At 52.4% G+C, this 22,183-nt stretch overlaps 12 protein-coding genes across 12 annotated transcripts; 6 read left to right on the top strand and 6 right to left on the bottom strand.

Annotated features, from left to right (window-relative positions):
- Window positions 1-194: 194 nt before the first annotated feature.
- Window positions 195-2,198, bottom strand: BJY04DRAFT_230661 (major facilitator superfamily domain-containing protein; the record flags this gene model as incomplete). Its single annotated transcript, XM_073719337.1, has 11 exons — window positions 195-523; window positions 576-861; window positions 909-941; window positions 995-1,214; window positions 1,269-1,406; window positions 1,452-1,482; window positions 1,533-1,553; window positions 1,609-1,677; window positions 1,725-1,834; window positions 1,882-1,951; window positions 2,006-2,198. 11 exons carry the CDS (start codon window positions 2,196-2,198, stop codon window positions 195-197), a joined length of 1,500 nt encoding a protein of 499 aa, XP_073567175.1.
- Window positions 2,199-2,616: 418 nt separating this feature from the next.
- On the bottom strand, window positions 2,617-4,783 carry BJY04DRAFT_230663 (uncharacterized protein; the record flags this gene model as incomplete). The annotated part of the gene is made up of 3 exons (XM_073719338.1): window positions 4,267-4,783; window positions 3,810-4,216; window positions 2,617-3,692 (listed from the first exon to the last, which is right to left on the bottom strand). The coding sequence occupies exons 1-3, from the start codon at window positions 4,674-4,676 to the stop codon at window positions 2,617-2,619; spliced, it is 1,893 nt and encodes a 630-aa protein (XP_073567176.1). The 5' UTR covers window positions 4,677-4,783.
- A 421-nt stretch (window positions 4,784-5,204) lies between these two features.
- Window positions 5,205-7,235, top strand: BJY04DRAFT_230667 (uncharacterized protein). The gene is made up of 5 exons (XM_073719339.1): window positions 5,205-5,474; window positions 5,526-5,551; window positions 5,599-5,635; window positions 5,690-6,212; window positions 6,264-7,235. The coding sequence occupies exons 1-5, from the start codon at window positions 5,357-5,359 to the stop codon at window positions 6,676-6,678; spliced, it is 1,119 nt and encodes a 372-aa protein (XP_073567177.1). The 5' UTR covers window positions 5,205-5,356; the 3' UTR covers window positions 6,679-7,235.
- Window positions 7,206-9,162, bottom strand: BJY04DRAFT_128513 (Zn(II)2Cys6 transcription factor domain-containing protein). The gene is made up of 2 exons (XM_073708444.1): window positions 7,283-9,162; window positions 7,206-7,223 (listed from the first exon to the last, which is right to left on the bottom strand). Exon 1 carries the CDS (start codon window positions 9,058-9,060, stop codon window positions 7,480-7,482), a length of 1,581 nt encoding a protein of 526 aa, XP_073567178.1. The 5' UTR covers window positions 9,061-9,162; the 3' UTR covers window positions 7,206-7,223; window positions 7,283-7,479.
- A 231-nt stretch (window positions 9,163-9,393) lies between these two features.
- BJY04DRAFT_230671 (alpha/beta hydrolase family protein) lies at window positions 9,394-10,954 on the top strand (the record flags this gene model as incomplete). Its single annotated transcript, XM_073719340.1, has 1 exon — window positions 9,394-10,954. A coding segment is annotated over one exon (1,336 nt), but the record flags the coding sequence as incomplete, so codon positions are not given.
- Window positions 10,955-11,185: 231 nt separating this feature from the next.
- Window positions 11,186-11,714, bottom strand: BJY04DRAFT_222116 (uncharacterized protein; the record flags this gene model as incomplete). Its single annotated transcript, XM_073717302.1, has 2 exons — window positions 11,186-11,537; window positions 11,590-11,714. The coding sequence occupies 2 exons, from the start codon at window positions 11,712-11,714 to the stop codon at window positions 11,186-11,188; spliced, it is 477 nt and encodes a 158-aa protein (XP_073567180.1).
- An 832-nt stretch (window positions 11,715-12,546) lies between these two features.
- Window positions 12,547-13,600, bottom strand: BJY04DRAFT_222117 (pectin lyase fold/virulence factor; the record flags this gene model as incomplete). Its single annotated transcript, XM_073717303.1, has 2 exons — window positions 12,547-13,422; window positions 13,481-13,600. 2 exons carry the CDS (start codon window positions 13,598-13,600, stop codon window positions 12,547-12,549), a joined length of 996 nt encoding a protein of 331 aa, XP_073567181.1.
- Window positions 13,601-14,129: 529 nt separating this feature from the next.
- BJY04DRAFT_222118 (pectate lyase family protein) lies at window positions 14,130-15,128 on the bottom strand (the record flags this gene model as incomplete). Its single annotated transcript, XM_073717304.1, has 3 exons — window positions 14,130-14,635; window positions 14,684-14,761; window positions 14,819-15,128. 3 exons carry the CDS (start codon window positions 15,126-15,128, stop codon window positions 14,130-14,132), a joined length of 894 nt encoding a protein of 297 aa, XP_073567182.1.
- Window positions 15,129-16,111: 983 nt separating this feature from the next.
- On the top strand, window positions 16,112-16,567 carry BJY04DRAFT_222119 (uncharacterized protein; the record flags this gene model as incomplete). The annotated part of the gene is made up of 2 exons (XM_073717305.1): window positions 16,112-16,227; window positions 16,276-16,567. The coding sequence occupies 2 exons, from the start codon at window positions 16,112-16,114 to the stop codon at window positions 16,565-16,567; spliced, it is 408 nt and encodes a 135-aa protein (XP_073567183.1).
- A 383-nt stretch (window positions 16,568-16,950) lies between these two features.
- On the top strand, window positions 16,951-17,809 carry BJY04DRAFT_222120 (MFS general substrate transporter; the record flags this gene model as incomplete). Its single annotated transcript, XM_073717306.1, has 4 exons — window positions 16,951-17,164; window positions 17,221-17,440; window positions 17,495-17,560; window positions 17,611-17,809. 4 exons carry the CDS (start codon window positions 16,951-16,953, stop codon window positions 17,807-17,809), a joined length of 699 nt encoding a protein of 232 aa, XP_073567184.1.
- Window positions 17,810-17,973: 164 nt separating this feature from the next.
- BJY04DRAFT_222121 (Zn(II)2Cys6 transcription factor domain-containing protein) lies at window positions 17,974-19,336 on the top strand (the record flags this gene model as incomplete). Its single annotated transcript, XM_073717307.1, has 5 exons — window positions 17,974-18,020; window positions 18,074-18,236; window positions 18,297-18,346; window positions 18,398-18,722; window positions 19,226-19,336. 5 exons carry the CDS (start codon window positions 17,974-17,976, stop codon window positions 19,334-19,336), a joined length of 696 nt encoding a protein of 231 aa, XP_073567185.1.
- Window positions 19,337-20,687: 1,351 nt separating this feature from the next.
- On the top strand, window positions 20,688-22,054 carry BJY04DRAFT_222122 (ASST-domain-containing protein; the record flags this gene model as incomplete). Its single annotated transcript, XM_073717308.1, has 3 exons — window positions 20,688-21,312; window positions 21,371-21,453; window positions 21,506-22,054. The coding sequence occupies 3 exons, from the start codon at window positions 20,688-20,690 to the stop codon at window positions 22,052-22,054; spliced, it is 1,257 nt and encodes a 418-aa protein (XP_073567186.1).
- Window positions 22,055-22,183: the final 129 nt, after the last annotated feature.

Raw genomic sequence — 22,183 nt, forward strand, 5'->3', positions numbered from 1 at the left:
TGGGTTCAAGTGGGAGTTGTGGTACTAGTTAATTCTTTCTCAATGCATTGATCTATGCTTGACCAAAGCTGTACTCGCTCTTGTCCTTCCCTGCAGAGGTTTCTATATCGGTCAGCTAATATCCTTCCTTTTGATGCCCCCCTCCTCCTTTCCAGGTATACGTATAATATGTCCTGCCATGAGTCATACCAAAATCAAACCCTATACCTAAAGTTCGGTGCTTTATCGCCCATGGCCGCCCACTCTTCTCTATCCCCGTCCTCGCTATCCTGCATGGCCTCCCGCTTGGCATTCAACCTCTTGCACGTAATATAGTAGATAACTATAGCCGCCAGACCTAACGCAGTAAAAGCCAAAACAAGCGAGTGGCCGAGGCGGTATCGGGGGGAATCAGAACTCCGATAGAAGTTGGAGGCAGCCGCGCCACCCATGGTGCCAAAGCCAATCTGGATTGCGATGCCGACGGCTCGTTTTGCGTCCGGTGCCCAGTTGTTTGACGATAGGGCCAACAGTCCGGGGATTGCTATTGCGTGTCAGAAAAAGGTGTAGTTAGAGGGAACTAGCGGGGGACGCACCTGGATACATCCCACAGGCGGCGATAAAGCAACCCGCATATATTAGTCCTGGAATGAAACGTGGAGGCGCGACAGCAATGATATACCCGATCAGAATCGTGATGTAACAGGCGATCGTAAAGAAGCTCCGCTGGGCGGTCTTGTCGGCGTAGTATCCGACCGCAATACAGCAGATCGTGGCAGCAGCATAGATGGGAATTGTCAAGAGTTGGGCAAGGGCGGCAGAGTAACCTAGGCCCCTGATGATGGTGGGAAGGAAGAGCGAGAGAGCATACACGGCGGTTGCCTAATACCGTCAGCTATCGATCTCCCATTGGGGGGTTGAAGACTTACCACTCCCCAGTAACCGAGACAGTGGAAGTACGTCTGTTCAAATGTGTCAGTCCGGCGAATTCCAGAATGACGGATGGCATACTAACCTGCCAGTCCAGGAGCGCGGCCTTAACCTGCTTCCAGTGGGAGTCTTTCTGTTCGCCTGATTGAGTTTGAGGTGTTTGACCAGCAGTGGTGTAGTGCAGGCTCGCAATCAGAGCATCTTTTTCATATTCTGTCAGAAAGGTGGCCGTTTTAGGGTCGTCCCAGATGAGCCAGAACGATGCTACAGCGGCGATGACCGTCAACAGGCCCTCGAGAATGAAGCTATTAGATGTCAGTAGCAGATCTAGAAGAGTGTAGTGGGATCATGAATCTTACATCCATCGCCATCCTTCCAGATTTCCAACTCCGTCCATTTTGACGATCAGATACGCGAGCAGGCCGGAGAATGCGCCTGCCATAGAGGCAGAGGCAAAGATCAATGCGAGTCGAAACTGTGCATTTGACCGTGGATACCTTTTCTCTTAGCGATTCGATCGTTCCTAGATGACTATCACATACCACAGCGAGACATAGAACGCCAATCCCGGAACTATGTCTGGTCAGTCGTGGTCTGAATGATGAACAGGTTAGAGCGCTCACAAAGTCCAGCTTCGGTCAGTCCTATCGCATCACTGTTGATAAGCATTCAGAACATGCAGATCAATAAGCACCGTACCGAGAAAGAATCGAGCAGCCAGGAGTCCCGAGTAGCCTTGTACAATCCCGGTGAGAGTCATGACGATTCCTACCCAAGGTTAGAACCTCCACCGGTCGCAATGCCAGTCCACGTACCCCACGCCATGACGATCGACGGTAACCATACGCTCGGCTTAAGACGAACCAGCAGCAAGTTGCAGACTGGTTCGAAAAAGGAGTATGGGAAGAAGAAGATCGTCAAGCACCTGCGACAGATGTTAGTTTGGTGGTACTCTACCGGGCGCATACCAACCAGTTGTACTGCTGTCCCATCAAACCAAGGTCTTCCGACAGTCCCTGAATGTTTGCATTTCCAATGCTCCCTGACATTTCAATTAGCCTCTGCCCCGATCCTGAAAAGAGATTGGAGGAAGCACCTCGGTCCAAGAAGCTCAATAGGTAGAGGAGCGCGAGGATGGGAATGACTCGAATGTCGACCTTTCGTAATATTCTGTTGAACTCCTCCTGCGGCACTGTACGAGCCAGCTCATCGTGGGCTTGCTGGGCTGAGATCTTTTCCAGTTGCTCGACCGGTGTGGACTCGCCGCTGTGGCGACCCTTGGATTCCATCACGAGGAATGTGCAGCTTAACAGAGATACAAGATCGCAAAGGTCCTGAGATGTAAGATAAAGCTCCCCCGGCCCGAGGAAGTGATGATGGATCCTGGAAGTTGGAGTAATAGAGTCTTGGAAGTGCGGAGAGGCTGGGGAAAAGGCGGGGATGCCGGAGGCCCTCCGATGAGTCCGATCACCTGCAGACTGCAGTACTTGTTCCGGGGAATGCTCCGGTGCCTTTTAGCATAAAAGGCATATCCTTTGTTCAGATAACGCGGGGCGGATAGATTAACCAAGATTATTTATATGACACGGCCCATGGCAATGGTGGCCTTGAACAAGATATATACATGATGTATAGAGAATGTAACAACAAAGTATCCTCCCCTCGATATATATTAATGCATTTGCAAGGGCTTTGAAAGAAAAACATCTAGAGGACGCGACACAGCCTACCATTTTCATGCGGAAGGCCGTTCTCAGTCACCACCTCCCACCGCTCGCTCCCAACCGCGGTCGCAGCATAGAAAACATCAAAGGGATCTAGCTTCCGCTTCAAAGCAAGGAGGCGAGGGTAATTCGAGCCGTAAAACTCTTGTTGGAAGTTGGGTTCCATACGGTCGGACTCTCCAAGATAGGCTCCTGCCCCAGGACTCACGTCTCTCCACCGCTGCATGTGCTTGTACGTGAAATCATGCCGGGCAGCCTTGATCTCCTCGGTGGTAGCATTGGCTGCCCAATTGACGCTGGAAAGGGCGTGCATCACGGCTTTTCGCCACGCAGGACCGACCGCGTTGTCAGGGTTTCCGCCTCGCTCGAGAGTCGGGGCCATGTTGAAGGCAATCAACACTAGGCCTGCGTCGGAGGATGCCTTGATGGCATCAAAGGTCTTATCGAGGATAGACTCACTCTCAAAGTTCTCCCTGGGGAACAGACGGGAGCCGGTGGCGACGTGCGTCTTCTGCACCACCTCAAGGGGGAAGGATTCGAGCCATGCGTCGTAAAAGTTATCGAAGTAGGTGGTAGTTGGGGTAAATGTGATATTGAGATCGTTAAGCTGTTGGAACCATGGCGCAAGAATGGCGTTGGTCTCCTCCAACGTCTTGTTGGGAGCAACAAATGGCTGCATGAGGAAGGTGAACTGACCGTTGGAGGGCAGGATGAAGAAGTAGGAGTAGATTCCGAGGTCGGAGTGCTCAATGAAATAGTCCAGGTAGGCTCGGACTCCCTTCCAGAAGTTGCTGTAGGTGATCTCGCCGCCCGTGGAAAAAGTAAAGGTCGAGGTTGTAACGGGGATGGTTGGGTACGCTTTGACGGTGACTGAGGTCACCACCCCAAAGGTGCTGCCCCCACCACCGCGAAGAGCCCAGAACAGTTCCTCGTTCTCCGTGAAGGAGGCCGTTCGAAAGCGTCCGTCTGGAGTGACAACTTCCATCGATAGAACCTGGTCGGCCGCCATGCCGTGGATGGAGCTGAGCGGCGAATGCCCGCCTCCTTGAACATAACCGCCTGTCATATGATTAGTATCTCGTAGAGTGAGTGGACTCTTCAAGTCTTACCCATTACGCCGACAGTCTAGAGCAATGATTAGTGTAAGTAATCAAAGAGGAACAAGCTCATGCCAACGTACCTGACCCTCTCCGCCAACAACCATCAGCCCGTGGTCCTGCGCAGCCTTGTAGATCTCATAGGCTGCAACGCCAGATCCCGCCTTGAAAGCAGGTCCAGTCCAATCCGTGCCCGGAGCGCTGTAGTTTTCAATGTGCTTAATTCCCTTGAGGTTGTGCGTCCAGATACTCAGGGACCCTGCACCACCCGACTTGCCGGAGAAGTCGTGGCCGGTGTTCTTCACGACCAGCCGGACACCCGTGTTGCGAGCAAAGTTAATGCCCAGCTGGATTTGAGCGACATTGGTGGCGTTGATGACATAGTGGGGAAAACCACCCATCGTGCACTTTGCATCGGGGTCAGTGGTGGGCTCGCATGTGAGACCCTGATACACCGGCGACAACATCTCAATCGGGTCATCCAAGCTGTGGCAGTGTTAATCATGACCATTTCGCAAAGGTAGAGCAGTACATACTGGAAATAAGAACCTGTCCACTGGGAGGTCAGGTACTCGCAGTCAGCGGCATCGTAACCAGGACCACTGTAACATGTCGATGCACGAGGAACACCCTTGATCAAGGCACCTCCAGTGACCATGTCCAACAAACCCCAGATAATCCTCGATGGCCACAGGAGGTCACCCGGAAAGACCTTGCAGAGAGAAAATGACCGCGGGGAATTATCGACCTGGCCATTGGGCGAGTCAAAGTCGAAAAGGGCAGCATCAGACTCATTCAGTTTCTGCAGATCGGCCGGCAGCAGCTGCACAGTCTCAAAGTCAAAGTACTCCTTTCCCTGGGAGGAAACAGTGCTGGCCAGACGCCCCGAAGGGTCACTGGCGGTGGTCGTGAGGCTCGTAGCGAGAACGAGAAATACGAATCTCATTTTGCCGTTCAAGCAGAGGCAGGACAGGGATCAGAGAACTTCGCTCGTGGTACCGAACGAGCGCGAGAGTCTCGCTAGATTTAAGTTAGGCAATATGATAAAAAGGGGAAAGATCTATGGCGGGCATCGAGATTGGAGATCCTTCGGGGTGGCTTTTGCTTAGAAAGGCCCCAATCATGTCTAAAGTGCTGGGACGAAGGTTTCAAGTGCCGTGTGGATTCAGGGCGCAGCCAATATAAAAACATCCATGCTGAACTACCCTGAACTACCAACCTTGATCCCCACTGAATTCATTTCCGTCCCCAAATCGCCTTCCCCCGGGGGGCTGCCTTGGATTCTTCCGTGAATCCACCTATCAAACTGGCCCGGTATCCGAATTACGGAGATTGGTTAGGAAGTTGTTGGAGTAAAGCCGGCGAGCCCGATTGGCTTCGGGACAACAAACTTCTACTATTATACTAGAGTCGAACCTTCTGAATTGCTCCGAAATATGCCCTCTCGGGCCATGTCGATCACTGCGAGTGCAACCTTCTAAAGACCAGCACAATGCACTGTTGACACCCACAGATACGCTTCAATCAGTCTGTCTGAGCGTTTTTGCTGCAGGATCATACCGGTTCGTTGCCTGATGCTTATTGTACCTCAGGGGAAGCCTCTATAATATCTGATACTCGCCCACCATGGCCGATAATGTGCAAACCGAAGCGCTCGCCATCATCCTGCTGTTCCCGATCCTCAGCACATTGGCGCTCATGCTGCGAGCGTACTCCCGATATATTATTAGACAATTTGGCTGGGGTGGGTTATTGCTCCTACTGTTCTTTGACGACCGTATGCTAAAGATTGTAGATGATGTTTTGATCATCATCGCATGGGTATGCCCCTCAGTCGCTCCCTTAGGCCTGTTCTGACCCAAATCTAGCTACTTGCAGTAGGGCAAGGATACACGGTGTATATATGTACGTTCTCCGTCGACTTTCCTGCTCAAGTACTAATGATCCGACCCTCTGTAGACACGAAACTCTCCTACTCCGGTTACCACAGCTGGGACATCCCCGAACAAACGATCGACGAGAAGATCAAAGTCCAGAAGTACAACCTCGCCAATCAATTACTGTACAACCCGATCCTCGCTATCGTGAAAGCATCCGTCATCCTGTTCATCTTCCGCCTCGAGGACCGTCGCCCCATCGTCCGCTGGAACCTTCACATCCTTTTCTGGGTCAATCTGGCGCTCTCACTTGCCATCTTCTTCGCCGACCTTCTCCAATGCACCCCCCTGCACTACATGTACGACTACCCGGCAATGGACCTAGCAGCGCAACAGGCCGCTGGCGCAGAGAACGGCATGAAGGACGGTAAACTAGTCAAGGGTGGAAGCTGCATTGACCAAGTTGGATTCTTCCTGGGATCTGGAGCGTTGACAATCGTGACGGACATATGGGTGCTGTGTATTCCGACGATTGTGGTGTGGCACCTGCAGATGAATCGCCGGAAGAAGATCGCCATCATTGCAGTATTGAGTATGGGTGTCATGTAAGTTTCGAGTAGTCTTCCTGCCAGATGCAACTCCCTAACTGTTCCCAGCGTCACTGCAATAGGCATTGCCCGCCTAGGCGTCTATGCGAATCGATTCCGACCCAACAACCCCGACCGCAGCTACAACATCGGCCATACGATTTCCAGCGCCGAAGTGAATGTCGCCATCATCACGGCGTCAGCGACTGCTCTCCCGCCTCTGATCAACCGCCTTGCACCCCGGCTCTGGTCCAGCATGGACCATACGACCGACCGCCAGCGACGAGCTGGCTGGACAGTATCATCAGCCAGCAAAAGCGGCACGCGCGGGACCCGTCGCGGACGGGAACGAGCTTCGTCCTACATCATGATGGGCAACGTCAAGGGCAACGAGGCGCCGCATGTCAGCCAGGAGCGCATCATAGTGGAGGATCGGTTCTCCATCACCTCGCGGAGGGATGGCGGAGATAGGGGTTCTTCGTGAGGGGGGACTGGTCGACTGGGGAAATCGAAAAACTATTTGTACATATTATCCCACTAATGCTCTTGATACCCTTCTTAATGAATTTATTTCCTTAGACATTTCTCATCACTTCTACCCGAGTACGCTTGGGCTGCGTTTCCCCCAAAGCACTCACTCGAGCCTTGTCAAGTCCCTCTCCTTTCTACTTGCAACACTACAAAGCCTTGTCAACATTGGTTGGCGTGGCGGGATCATAGCCGGTGGTCATAATAGCCTTATGGACCCTGATCGGTGTTACGGCAACCATGTCGGAAAGGCTTTTCAATGTCCTTGACATATCCGCCATGGATAACTTCACCGGCTTTGCCCCTGGAATCAGGAGCTTCATTGCCGGAGTTGCTAAGGCACTCTTCGAAGTTGGAAATTCCCTCACGGTGACAGACCCGATAGGCGGCTGACTTGGTGGTAGAGTGACTTTGACAATGGTAAATGGACCGTGACATGCACTGGTGATCACTCTTTGGCAACAGCATTTGCGTCAAGCACAGAGTACAAGCAAACGATGGCTGGTGCAATTCATTAGCCTCGATGGTGGGGAGCTCAGAAGCAGATCGAGTCTACTCACATCCATGTCCATCGGGGTAGAAGAGCACAACCAGCCAGAGCCCTCCACTGGGCGATCAATTTGCGCTAGGGGTCTCTTGCCTAAATCCTCCCGAGGTAAGTCCAAAGGTCGTCGCTAGCGGTCTTCTAACCTGGAGCCTGGACCCTCTGAATGTGAGGAATGTGCAACTAGAAAGCTCTATGCCTCCCTCGCGTCCGCTACGGGCCACTCATGAACGAAGCGCCTTGTCGAACCACCCTCGCCATTTGCTCCGCACTCTTCCCACCGGGCTGTATGTTCAGCAAGGGCATAACACGCAAGAACTGCTCGCCAATCCACTTATGCTGCCCAGGTCTGAGAAGATTCGCTTTGAGCGAGCCGCCGTCTTCTGCGAACAGCATCAACAGCCGACTGAGGGGGTTCATAATGTGCCAATGGCCTTGGGCGATGATATGGCGTCGATTTTGGTCCTCCTTGGACGCCGGCGATGGCGAGGATCTCATTCTCGATCTTCCAGGGTCTGGTGACGCGGGCTGGCCACAAGAGCCGGGAAGCAATATAGCCGAGTCCGTGAAGTCGCTCATGCCAGAGGGTTTGACCCGATTGCCGAGAAAAAATGGTACGCTGTAGCAAATGCCGTCTACCAGTTCTTGGAGCGTCTGGATATACTCGAGCATGGCGTCCTCCCTTTCGCGAACCTCCTGTTTTGTAAGAACCGATTGTCCAACGTCTAGTTCCAGGTTCAGCGAGCTCAGACCAATTCTGACGAGCAAAAGGCGCTGAACGCGCCATAGGTTCCAGATCTTTCCAATCAGGCAGGATGAGTACACTTCGCAGGTGGATTGATAGGTAATAATGGACGGGTCGAAGTCACGGCCACTGATGAGGCGCAGGGGTTGCCAATGGGCCGGGACGGTTTTTGCCCAAAGCAGGAGCTGATCGTCGATGCTCTTTGCCCCGGCTCTCCACGCTTTCAGATCTGGCTGTGGAGATGGCATAGTTCCAGTTCGCTCCAACAGTTGCCTGTAGCCCGCTTGGAACTCGGCAACAGAAGCGCCTATAGTATCAAGGGTGGCGCTGGGATTGTCTGGAATGCCGGCCATACCGCGGTCGGAAATCCAGGTGTACACCACACTATTCAGCGGTCGCTCCTGACGCATCGCCGAGGATATCTCGGAGTGGATTATAAAGTTGCGAACGTATCCGCTGGTTGTGGGATTCATGTAGTCGGAGGTCGTGAGTGGGAGCAAAGACATGGCTCCGTTGTGGTGAATCCGCGTTGCCCGCTGTCTGCTGTACACAGCGGCAAGGTTATCGTGCAGTTGCAGCGACAAGATAGCCAGCATAGTTGCCGGTTTACCGCGCTCGTCGCGATCCTGGAGAGTATCGCGGAGAGCGGCTACGGCCTGGTTGTAAAAGGAGTTTCGTCGCGAGGGGAAGTTGTTTCCTCGCCAGAGGGAGAGGATCTCCGAAGCCACCGCAGAGACAGCCAATGACAGAGGCGAGCTCTGCTTCTGCCAGGAGTAGACGGGGACCAGCATCTCGAAGTAGCCGCGTGCTGACTCGATGTCAGCCTCCATGCTGGCGTAGTGCTGAAGGAAGAATGGCACCGCCGTGTCGGGCTCGGCCACTGGTCGCAAGAACTTGAGCGACTCATCCTTGATCTTGAGCTTCGTCTTGTAGCCTCCGCATTCCAACTTCAGGCGCTGACAGTTGCGACAGCTGGGCTTCCCTTCGTCGCATTTGACGCGTCGTTGCTTGCAGGTGACGCAACCGTTGGAGGGGCCACGGTTCACCATACTCGATTCAGTGGTGCTTTTGCGACGAGGCGATGGACGGGATTCTTATGTGAGGTGGATTAGTGGCTGCCTACGCGCGTGTGGATGGTCTGGACAAAGGGGGAGATGGTGATGATGATGATGCCTTACGGGGATGACCTCATGCGACTTTTCTCATCAGGCGCCACAATTCTCTCGCGGGAGGCTTGGCATGGCCTTAATTTATCAACCAATCAGAGAGCTCGGTCGCAAAGATCCTCTCAATGCAGTCCAAGTATACTCCATGGAGAGGACAAGTATAAGTAGAGGCGATGTGACTGCCGACAGATCCAACATAACCCTAAACAACCTCATGATGAAGCTCTCGACTTGCATCTGCCCCTTGTTGGCCTCGTCAGTCTACTGTCGCTCCATGGCCAGAGCAACCAACACCACCAAGAGCGATCCCGACGATTATCCAACCTTCCAGCTCAGCAGTGACTCCAACTTCAACTTCAACTTTGTCATTGCCCTGGGTAATGCCGTGACCGGCGGGTCGGATATCGGTCCTGTTCTCGGTGTTGCCAAAGACGCCGCCCCAGGTGATCTCGACTCCTACAGCCAGGAGTGGTATAAGCTCGCCAACCAGACCAAGGCACAAGCAGAAGATCCAGACAATGCTTTTGATCCAGTCAATGTCAGAGACACCTGGTTTTCTGCCTCTCACTACTTCCGACGCGCTGACGAATACGTCCACGGCAACTGGAGCAATCCACTGATCAACACCCTGTGGAACGAACAAACCGCAGCATTCGACAAAGCCATAGCAGCGCTACCAAAGCCCGGAAAACGCATCCAACTCCCAGCCAAACAGGGCGGGTTTCTCGTCGAAGCCATCTGGTACGAAGCACCGGACAGCAAACACCAGAAACGACCAACCCTGATAATCGGAAATGGATTCGACGCCGCCCAAGAAGACTCCTACCACTACTTCGTTGCACCCGCCCTAGCTCGAGGGTGGAACTGCATCACATACGAAGGACCAGGTCAGCCAACCGTCGTCCGAAACCAAAGCCTCGGCTTCATCCCAGACTGGGAAAACGTCCTGATTCCCGTAGTCGACTACCTCTTTGCCGAAAAATCAGATGCCGTTGACACAGACCGGCTCGTCCTCGTCGGCAACTCCTTTGGCGGATATCTAGCAGCAAGAGCCGCAGCATTCGAGCCCCGTCTTGCAGCCGCAATCCTAATCGGCGGTGTCTGGGATGTCTACCCCGGTTTCTCAGCCCTGCTCCCACCGGAGCTGAAGCGACTATATGAGTCCGGAAACCACACTGAGTTCGACCATGCGCTTCTGTCCCTACGCGACGCGGATAAACTCCCCACCGAAGCCGCTTGGGGCATCGACTACGGCCTGTGGGCGTTCCAGACCCAATCACCCTCCGAGTTCTTCACCAAGATCAAAGAATATCACATCAGGGATATCGTCAATAAGATCAATATCCCCGTCTTCATTGGTGATGCAGAGTACGAAAATATCTTCCCGGGGCAGCCGCAGCAGGTGAAGGATGCCCTTGGGGATAGAGGGACGCTGCATGTTTTCAACGGGACCGCGGGGTATCATTGTCAGTCTGGGGCTATACAGGAGATGACGAGAACGTTGCATGCTTGGCTGCATAAGACTCTTCTTAAGCCGGAGGGTGGATATTGAAGCTGAGATTTCGATGTTTACATATTCTGGTTCTGGTGAGGTGCGTTGGGAAATTGCTGTAGAGGTGAGAAACTTGGGGGCGCTCATTGACGGAACAGTTTGCGTATTTGCACGTATAGCTTAAGTCTGTTGTCATTATTATCATTCTATGTACCATACTACTTGCTAAACATGTTGTATACGTCGTTCGAGAAGCTAAAGTCATAACTTGTTATCATTTACATATCCCCTGCTTCAGAGGATAATCTCGAATATATATAACGAGTTTGACTCCAAGCCTGTCAATCAAGCCCCAGCTCTTACTGGACAGTACATCTAGGATAACATCCTGACATCTGTCAATCAACCCATTACGGACCGTACGTTGCATTTCTCGAAACATTCATCCACGATCTTCCGTAGAAATATGAAACCAAACATGAAAGTACCGAAGCACGATCTCCATTGCGAATCAAATCACTCAGTGTCACAGTCCGAAAGAACAACCTCATCAATAAGCACATGGTTAGATGTAAACCCATCATGAAAAGCGCAAGATCCCACAATGTTCAGCACGTCGTCGCCCTGAGTCGGCTGGAAGAGCCCAGTGAGTCGAAGCCACTGGCCAGCATTCCAAAAGAGATCGGAAGCAATAGCACCAGCCTCGGGGTCTTTGCCAATGTAAGCTTCGACAGCGCAATGAGTGCTGCTAGGGATTGGCTCGTCGATGCGCACATAAAGGGTGAGGTTGTGGGGTGTTGTAGTGTCGAGGTCGTAGAGGTAGGTACGGACGGAGACTTCAGGGTTTTCGGTAGTGACTGAGAGGTCGCTTTCAAGCTGACAGATACTGCTGAGGGTATTTGGGCTATGAAGGAACTTACAGGAAGTTGTTACCAGCGTACGCGACGTTGGGGTTGGTAGTCACGTATGCGATGCTGGGGTCGGATGTGTGCCAGCCAGAAATGCTGGCTTCGAAGCCGGGGTTTGGAGTGAGAACGCAAGACATGTTGACTGCTTTGGGTAGGATGATCAAGATATCTGTAAGAGAGGCTTGGTGGTTGAGCTTTATGAGCTGAGAAGCAGTTGATGGGGATTTACTTTCAAGGGCAGGCTGGCAAGGGAGGTTTATATAGATTTCTCTGAGACGGTACGTTGTCTGTGAGTACTATCCGCTGCTGGATTAAACCTCACTAATGAAAGTCTCAGATTGAAGGAGAAACAAAACCTGCAGCCTGATGATGCCCTTGATCGGCCCCCACAGGAGATGCTACAAGCTACCACAAGTAGGATGCAAGGAACAAACAGACTGTATCACCATAAGCGGCATCAACCAACAATTATCGGAAAGCATTCTCTCGCCGCGGCTTCAATGCCCCCTCGTCATTGGTCTTCTGATGTGAGGTTTCATTGTAGGTATAGAGCACTTACCCCGTGGATAAGAGACCTTTCTGTGCCATGACACTAGGGTAGCTTGAGGTGAGTTGAACCTCGCACCCTAGGTCTTACACTAAATCCATCAAACAAACTCTGTTGCCTGAAGGATCACCAGGGATGGGGTTTGCTCACCAATAATCTACCGTTATTAACTGCCATGCGAAAGATCCTAATAGGCTCGGCTTGTCGGACGACAGAGTATCCGTAGCTGGGGAAGCAGGAGTCTGAGCCGAGTGCCCTAAATAGGGTCCTGTCATGGTCCGTGCTTGCGAGAAAGATCAGTTGTACGGGAGGTTTCCAAGGCCAACAGGCACCTGCCCGAGCTTGCGAGCTCCTGCAGTTACTATTCTGATTCCATTGTGTCTCGCGTAGGTATCAACATTCTCTCTTTGTTTTGACAGCAGTTAATTTGCTCCATTCCAGTACTCCAAATCCACAAACTGCTCCCAGCCAACGACAACCTCATCAATGTCAACAGCTTCCTCCAGCTGATAGCTCCACTCCACCCGATCAGACGTGTCAGAACCAGGCCCCGAGTTGCCATACTCAGCATAGAAAATATTCTCAAAGTTGGGCGCCTTATCCCAAGGATTCCACCCCTCAGAGTGCACAATATCCTCCAGCTCCGAATTCTGAAAGACCGTGCGCGCATGATCGCGCCACGGTCTACCCAGGAAAACACTACCCTCACGCACATCCACCCCCTCTGCAGCGGTGATCTGGGAGTTATTAATCACAAACCAACCCTCATCCTCCTCATCCCTCCCTGATGCTGTAATATACCCACCAGACACCCTCCTGTTGGCGATCTCACACTCTTCAAACCATAGAACACCCCCGCCATAAATGAAATCCACCGCCCCATCAACATACGAGTTCTTAAACAGCACCCGCCCCTCACGGTTAAACAGCGTATCTTGCCATCCGGTGAACGCAACGCCATAGAACCCGATCGCATCACTATTAATAGACACAGCATGCGAGGGCCCTTGATCGCCAGCCGTATTTTCAATCAGGAGATTATAAACAGAAACATTGTCGGACCAGATCCGCAGCGTGCCGCTACGTTCGTTGCTCCCCGCTGCTGAAGACGGCACGCCTGCGGAGAGGGTGACCTCGTTCGCGGCAAAGGATTGGTCGTCGGCGGTGTACCCGTAGATGGTGATCTTGCCCGCATAACCCTCTTCTATGACTGTTTGGCCGGTATAGTTGCCGGGTTGGATAAAGATTGTGGTCTCGGAGGTTGAGGAGGGGTCGATGGAGTCGATTGCTTGTTGGAGCTGTGTATGGATGTTAGTCTCTCGGTGAGCTAGCTGCACGTTTGAAAAGAGGACTAACAGAGGAGTAGTCCCCTCCAGATTGAGAGACGACTTTGGCGCCTGCGGGCGGCTCGGTGCGAGGGACGGCTTGGACGAGGCCAATGGCCAAAGTGCAGAGAGTCAACGCTCCTCTCAACATTGTGCTATAGTTGACAGTAATGATCCTGCTCGAGACTGAAGTTGCTACTTCGTCTTTACTATGAGAGGTCGTGGGCTCAGCAACGAAACAGTTCCGTTAAATATATCCTGCAGAATCGACCCACGTTGAAACAAATGCTACGGGCTATGCGCTTTTGTGGACGGAAAAATAACGACTACCCCACACGATCGCCCCGGACCAAACCCTGAAGAAGTCTGTTTAGGCGGAAATCAACGTGCAATTTACCCGCGGCTATTCTGGGGTAGATGTCTTCATGTACAGGGAAGATGGGGAATTCATCCTGCTGGCATGTCGTCCTAGTGACTCTTCAAATAGCCGACAGACAAAGGGTTCGTAGGACAAAGGAGTATACAGCCTGGACGGTGCTATAGATTTGTTACAGGCACTCCAATCCGGATTGCAATTGGCGTGAAAAAATATATCCCTGCTCAATCTGTTGCAACACCTAACACTATACTACCGCGATTCTCCTCGCTGGTCTGATCCCGCCACCATATAATGTGCCCAGCTAAGTACAAACATCAGCCCTGGGACCCGCACTGCCCTGCACAATCCCAGGCACATCATCAGTAGCATCCAGTGTATAATCATAAAACTCCGCCGGATCAAACGCGGTACCCTGATTCTCAGCGATCGTGCCGCTCGTCCCATCATACTCATTACCCTCCGCGGTGAGCGTCGCATCCCCATCAGCCGTAAGCGGGTCCTCACAGTCCTCAAAGTAAACATTCTCAACGCGCGCGTTGGTCGCACCGCGAATATAGTGCCCGTAGCTCCCACACCCGCGCAGGTAGTTGTTGTACAGGTGAGCGTGCAGCATGTTGTCTGCGCTGGGGTTGCGTTGGTTGGTCTCGTCAAAGTATACGTGGTGGATCGTGCCTTGCGTGATGATGTTGTCGGTCCAGCCGATGCCGAAGGCCTTGTTGACGCCTTTGATCCAGGTGTTGGAGACGGTCCAGTAGTCGGAGTCTTTGCGGAGGTCGATGCCGCCGTCGCCGATGACTTCAAGGATGCCTGTAATCTTTTTAGAAGAGTGATTACACTCACAGGGGTGGTACTGACAGTGGTCGATCCAGATGTTTGTTGAGGTATCAACCTGGATTCCATCCCAATCTTGCTCCTCGCCGCCGTCGGTATTACCTATAGAAGAGAACAGTCAGACCAAGGCACCATACAATATCAGATAGATGAACCCACCAATTCGTAGATTGCGAATAATAACATTGTGCCTGTTAATGATCCTGAAACCTCCGCCAGAAATCTCAGCATCGCCGCCAACCCCGATGATGGTCTTATCATCGGCAACATCAACCTCCTTTCCCTTAGGCGAGATGTCAATCGTGCCTGAGACCTTGATCACATATTTCTCGTCGGCGCCTGCATATTCTTCCAGATCTGCCTGATTGGTGACAGTCACGACAGTGCCTCCATTACCGCCAGTCGTGCCGCCGTTCAAGGAGGCAAACCCATCAGCGTTATCCTCGCATGCAGCCGATACGAGGCGCATAAGGTAGGGGGGAAAGATAGTAAGGAAAAAGAACAGCTTCATGTTGAGTTGGTTTTGCTTTGTCGTGTGTTGGTAGAGTAGGTGTCCTTTACAGTCCTGCGCGTCCTGGTATACAGCTAATGGGGGTCTTTATACGAGACACCCTGCCGAGCCAGGATGCTTCGTGTGGCGTTTCATGATGAAACCACCCACCCCTCCACCCCGGTGCTTTGCTAAATGCAGATGTCCGTGTCCCATTTGAATGGTAAAGACAGACATGTGAGCACCAAGACTGGGGCCCCGCATGTCGATCATTTTGGTCCACCCCTATTACCCGGTGCTGAAACAGGTTTCCACTAATTGGGTGAATATGCATGTCTCGCGTCAGAAGCGAACGGACCTGATATCAGCACTAAAGCTGACGTGCATGGCTGCAGAAATTGCCACAGCGCCTCAGATCCGGGGTAAACAGGCTATATCGTCTTGCGAATTTTATTCGAGGAAATACCCTTTACCTAGTGGCTGGCCTTGCGTGCCCCGTGTGCAGCTGGGGAGCATACCTTTCGGACCGAGGAATGCAGGGAACGGACGAGCTCCTGTGGGGCTTGAGTTAAGGGTCCATGGCCTAGCTGAATGCTATTAGAGAGCTCTAGCCAGCTTTCGTCACTTTAGACAAATTTTCCAATCGTAAGTAAAGATGTGGGCACTTGATAAAGTCAAGCAGGCGTCACATCATCAGGAGCCGGCCTGGCCTTCGAAGTCAACCGGATACGGATGCAGATGCGGATCAAGCTCAGTAGATGTTCGTCCCAGGAACTCTGTCCATAATAGCGATTGGTAGGCTCTCATTCTTTCTGTCTGAATTGCGACATTGTCTCCAAGTATGATATGCTTTCGCTGCGAAAACGGCTCTTGTAAATGCCTGTGTGCGGTTACCTCGAGAATGTTTATAGACGGGCCGATGTGCCACTCAACCCTACAGCACACTGCACATCTAGATAAAAATGACAGGCGACATCGAGCTACAGGAGGTCCCCTCGGCTGCGGCTGATCCTATTAAAGGACCGTCAGGTAGCGACTCCGAGTGGACAGCAAAGGAGGATCGAAAGATTGTTCGAGGGTATGTCCTACCTTAGGCTATGATAGACGCGTCTAGCTAACTTCTCAGGCTCGACTTCGCCCTGCTTCCCTTCTTGGTTGCTGCCTTTTTCATGCTCCAGATGGACCGTGGCAACTTGTCCAACAATCTCACTTCTACCATCACTGAGGATCTTGGAATCACGCGCGATGATATCAACGTGGGCTCGCAGCTCTTGCTTGCCGGCATTGTCATTTTCGACCTTCCCTCGAATATGCTAATGTACTATGTGCGTCTCACCTTCCACCTTCTATGCACTCTGTCTAACTCGCATCCCTCCCCTCAGTCCGGCCTCATTACTGGTTATCAATTCAGATCCTAGCATGGGGATTGGCCGCAGCCTTCCAGGCACTCATTTCAAATTATGCAGGTTTCTTAGGAACACGGTTCCTACTGGGATTCTTTGAAGCAGGGTTTGTCCCTGGTGGGATGTATCTGTTGACAACTTGGTAAAAGCGAACAGAGTATAGCACGAGGGTGGCATACTACTATACCGGAAACCTCATCGCCCAAGCCTTGAGTGGTCTGCTCGCAGCTGGTATACTTCGACTGGAGGGACACGGTGGGTGGGGAGGTTGGAGATGGCTTTGGCTAGGTATGCCCCTTTTCTTTTGTTTCAGCAGGGATGTAGTTGATGTGTTGGTAGTTGAGGGTTGTATGACCCTTGCAGTGGCCGCCCTGTTTCTATTGTTTCTTCCTCCCAGCATGACCGACTGCAAGCCTTTTATTGCCATGGGACGTTGGAGCTACTTCAACCAGCGCGAGCGCAACGTTCTAGCTCAACGACGGAGTGTTGATGGATCTACCTCCGAGACGACCAAGCGCAAGATCACCAGCAAAGACATCTTGCAGACATTCAGCAACTTCCGCCTCTGGATGCACGTTGCCATTACCATGCTCAGCACATGTGCCCTTCATGGTCTGACTCTCTACACACCCGCAATGATCAAGTCATTCAGCTTTACCTCGATTCAGTCCAATGCATTGACATCGGTCGCATACTTGGGGCTCTCGTTGTGGCCGTCGGTTTGGCGATGGCGAGTGACCGCACCGGACATCGAGGCCCTTTCGTTCTTGTATCTGCCTCCTGGTTGCTCATTACCTGGGGATGTCTGATGACAGTAGCGAATATCAACGACAAGTGGCATAAATACGCAGTCCTGATTTTATCCAATGTGTGTGGTGTCACTACGCAGTAAGCCTCCTCATACAAAGCATTGCAGGCTCGATTCTAACGCCCATTACCTAGCATTCTCAACACTGGTTGGCTGCTCGTCAACACCAAGTCGGATCAGTCACGGAGTCTGTCTAGCGCGTGAGTTCCTTCACGCCGGGTTATGCACCCTCAGCTAACAGGTATCCTAGAATGATTGTTATCGCCGCTAATTTAGGCGGATTATCTGGCGGCCAGATATACCGCGCCGACGACGCACCGGAGTACCAGCGTGCTATCCGCATGATGACGATCATTGGGGCTGCGGCGTGGGTGGTCACTGCGGCACTGGGACTGATCTACTATTTTGACGCGCGGAGGGCTCTCAAGGCTGCTCTTGAGGTGCGATAAGACGTGAACACATAGATAGACAGTATAGGCATGCAATGAATCAATGGTCCTCTTTGGTGCGATCATCGTGGCTTATGGCGCCATTTCCAATTGACCCACATCCCCTACTAAATACGGAGAGATCCGTCCCTCTTCCGTTCCATCCGTCCTGCACTCCAACAGCTATGGAGAGGCCTGCGAAGCGTGTGAGACAGGCATGCGAGACTTGCCGGTGGGTGGTCTGTGGCATGGTCGAGAGCAATGCTGATCTTATGCGGCTGCTAGACGCAAGAAGTCCCGGTGTTCCGGGGATAAGCCCGTTTGTTTGACTTGTGGGCGGGTTCGCCAGCAATGCTACTATGCGGATGAACGGAGTCTGTCGCCTCCTGTGGGAGGTGATCGCGATGCTCTTGGGGATAGTGTTGAGAATGCACCGGTTGAACCTTGGGTAGGTGCTGCTATATGCACCTGATAATGCGGTCGCAGTCTAACGATCCTTAAGCACCAGCGCGTTGATTCGCTCCAGTCTACGATGACGGACATTCTTAACCACTTGAAGTAAGTTATATGATATCTCTATATTGTCCAGCCTGATGCTAAGCCCCCCAGGAACCCTTCCACCCTACATAGGGTAGATCCAGCAGCTCAGACACCGCACATAACAACTCCGGCGTCACCGCTACTTCCTCCTTGGAAGGTAGTTGAGGATGTTACGGAACTGTATCTGACCTATTGTCACTCTCAGCCGCTGCCTCTCTTTGAGAGCGCTTCATTTATTGCCGGCATTCGGCAACCCAACCTGGAACTGATCTACTCCGTTCTCGCCCTAGCACTGCGCTTCTATAGCTATACAGATTCGCCGCTGCATCAGACCAGCCCCGAACGGTTTGCGGAAGAGGGGCGCATCGGCAGATTCTTCGCCGGCTGGCAGAAGGTACCGTGGAGCTCTCGACGTTACAGGCACTGTGTTTGCTATGTCTATATAATACCAATGGTATGGCCCCTTTACACCTACCGCGTCTCAACTGGCTAAGGCTATCTTTGACATACAGAGGGAAATTTCCAACTGGCCCGGGTACAGGGTGATTTGGTAGAGAGCCTCGCCCAAGCGGCTCAACTAAACTGCAGCGCCGGGCAGGGTGTGCTGGTGAAGAACGACGCTGCTGCTTCTGGAGTATTGTCTTGCTAAGACGGCTGTCTGGATCTAGAGACCATTTGGTTTCTATGAGATTTAAAACCACCTCAACCTTTCCGATTAGTTCTGATTCCCCATCCCCCCTCCTATGCCGAAGACAGCGGACATCGTGCTCAGCAATTTGAGTCTGCCCATAGTAATGCCCCAGGCAGCGGTATTGCTTCCGTGAATATCAGGCTTAGTGAGGTTTGGGCTAAAGCGCTCTCATACATTCATGATCTCGACAGCTCTACCGGCGACAGTCCCGCTCCCTCGTCGACAACGTCCAGGCATTCACACATCAGCGCCTCGCTACTAGATCTAGCCAACGAACTCCCGCAGTCGCATCGCTACAGAAGTCTGCGGCCTCGTGAACTAGATGCAGATGATCTCAACAGACAACGGGACTACTGGGCGCCCTGGTTCCTTAGCCGGTTTATGTACCACACTATCCTCTGTATTCTCAACCATCCTCTACTCCTCATGCTGCAGCTCCGAAACAGGGCTGTGATCCTAGAGTCATTTCTGTCTCAAACTATATCTGAGACCTCTCACCATACTGCTTGGCTTCTATTCTTCATTGACTTTTTTTAAACCAGGAGTTTCAAGATTACAGACCCCATCCTCGGATACTGTGCTGCTATTGTTGCCACTATCGAGCTCCAGCTAAGCTTCTCTGTCGACGATCAGATTTCTCGATCAAGGCAGCAGAATTTTGAAAAGTGTACCCGGTTCATTCGCCAATTGGGCGTTGAATGGCCTCGATTGCGAAGCTCGGTAAGCGGATTTTTCTTTCTCTTTATTCCTCTAATAAGCTGATGAATTATATCATATAGGCAAGAAATCTCGAGCGACTCGCACATGAAGTGTTTATATCACATCAGTCAAGACTGAGCTCAGAGCAGAACATTGACCTGCGCCTGTTCTTCGATATCTTACGCTACCTTTCGCCTCGCACTCCAGATTGACAAGAGGTCAACCACTTCGGCCCAACGCTTCGTGTTGAAGACAGTACCCTACCTACTAGCTCTGAGGTTTCCAGTCTCTCCAGCCTCCCACAACCCACTCGGGTCCCTTCTTCCACGAACGGTTCTGGTACTGCTAACAACTTCATCAGCGAAACGCAAACGGGGGGAGGCAATGGTCATGTTCATCTTGTACCGCAGCCCGATGTGAATGCTGGCTTTGATTATTTCCTACCTGCTGATCAGTTGTTTATGAATCACCTGAGGGAGGACGATGGACTCGCGGCGCAGTTTGGGCTTCTCGGTTCGCTTCAATTCTAGAGTCGTCATTGTTTAGACTAGATAGCCCCGATGTGAATAATGTACGAGGCCTCCTATGATGCTGCCGGTAAATAATCTTTTTGCGTCAGTCGGACTAGCTAGCAATAACACATAGTACCTGGGACTACCCTCTCTCGGCGGCCCGTACCAGACGACAGACGAAAGATACTATCTCGCCATTCATTCGAGGTATTATGCCATACATATCCACTTGCTTCTTTCCGTATCCGAGCCTACACTCAGTGTCGACTGTCTGTAAGCGTGCTCCATACCCACAGTCGACATCCGCATCCGCATCCGTCTCTCGCTGTCCAGCCCACGATCACGTCAAACTAGTCCAAGTGACACAATACGCATCAGGAAATGTAGATAGAGCTTAAAAGTAGCCGTTCGCGAACTGCGCACAGCCAGCTTGGCTACCCGAAATCTCACTGCTGAAATGAAATCCATCACGACTCTCACCCTCCTCAGCACCCTAACCACCCTAGCCAGTGCAGACTGGCAATTCCGCTCGCGGCCAGACCTCACCCCTCCAAAACTAAACATCACAATCCCTGCCACTGCCGATACAGCGCTAGGTTACATCTTCGTCGCCCCCTACCCGGGTTTCGATGGCGTCCGCGCAGGGCCCGAACAACCAGCCGCATACATCTTTACTGATGAAGGCGATCTCGTCTGGTCCAGTCTCGGTTACTTTACAGGCTGGGTGGGCAACTTCCAGCCTGTGCGGTATAAAGGCCGTCCTGTGCTGCAGGCGTTCCAGGGGACGTTGGATCCGTTCCACGGTCATGGATATGGTACTCCTGTATTACTAGATGATCACTACCAGCCTGTGACGCAGGTGCAGAGTTTGACGAATAGGTTAGTCAGTATTCACGAATTCAAGATCGTGAGCGAGATAACTGCCCTCGTGGAGGTTTATCAGCCCACGGCCGTGGATTTGAGCCCGTATGGCGGCCGCGACGACGAACAGCGGATTATCGATGGGATCTTCCAGGAGATCGATATCGAGACGGGCGAGTTACTTTTCGAGGGCCATACTCTCGACTGGGCTGGTCCGGATCGTAAGTCCCTTTCCAACACTTCGAGGAACCAACTATAGTTATGCTAACTATGTCAAAGACAGCGTAATCCCCCTCCGCTCCGGCTGCGCCTTCACAGGCCTCAACACCAGCGACGCCTGGGACTACTTCCACATCAACAGCGTCGACAAAGACGACGAAGAAAATTACCTCAGACGGCTCACTGATCTGGCAGGTCGGCGGCAAGTACTCGGATTTCACATACCCGGAGCCACTCGATTTCGGGTACCAGCACGACGCCCGGTTCCTCAATCGCTCATCAGATGGCACCATCGAGACGGTAACTTTCTTCGATAACTCCGCTCGCTCGGATCGCCAGCGCACTGGTGGCGTGGATCACCTGCACCCGCATTCCAGGGCGCGTATCTTGCAGTTGAACCACACGGACCAGACCGCAAGCGAGATTAGAACATTCATCCCTCCGGATTTGCTCTCCGTGCCGTCTCAGGGGAACGCGCAGGTTCTGGATAACGGTAATGTCTTTGTTAACTGGGGTCAAGCCGGTGCCGTGACGGAGTTCATTCCTGACGGGGCGCCGATCTTCCATGCGTACTTGGATTCGGGGGCTCTCGCGCCTGGTGTGCAGAGTTATCGTGGGCTTAGGGGGGAGTGGCATGGGTTTTCGAGGGAGAGGGTCGCTGTTGTTGCGTTGCGGGATGGGGAAGTTGTTACGGTATATGTCAGTTGGAATGGGGATACGGTTACGGAGGTGTGGGAGTTTTAATTTCTGTGTGATGGAGCTGCAGCCGGTAAGGGCGAGGGCGAGATTTCTCTGGGATCGGTGCAGAGGACCTTGTTTGAAACGAGTTTGACTGTTGCTGCGTCAGACTACAGTGTTCGGCTGGTGAAGGGG

The sequence above is a fragment of the Aspergillus karnatakaensis genome (genome assembly GCF_047715665.1).
Source record: "Aspergillus karnatakaensis strain CBS 102800 unplaced genomic scaffold BJY04scaffold_56, whole genome shotgun sequence".
Taxonomy (NCBI): Eukaryota; Fungi; Ascomycota; class Eurotiomycetes; order Eurotiales; family Aspergillaceae; genus Aspergillus; species Aspergillus karnatakaensis.

Bases quoted from the DNA above. Each gene is read 5' to 3' on its own strand.
- BJY04DRAFT_230667 (XM_073719339.1), top strand. From the start codon at position 5,357: ATGGCCGATAATGTGCAAACCGAAGCGCTCGCCATCATCCTGCTGTTC. The intron at 5,636-5,689 runs GTACGTTCTCCG...GACCCTCTGTAG, and splicing joins AGGATACACGGTGTATATAT to ACACGAAACTCTCCTACTCC. The intron at 6,213-6,263 runs GTAAGTTTCGAG...AACTGTTCCCAG, and splicing joins GTATTGAGTATGGGTGTCAT to CGTCACTGCAATAGGCATTG.
- BJY04DRAFT_128513 (XM_073708444.1), bottom strand. From the start codon at position 9,060: ATGGTGAACCGTGGCCCCTCCAACGGTTGCGTCACCTGCAAGCAACGA.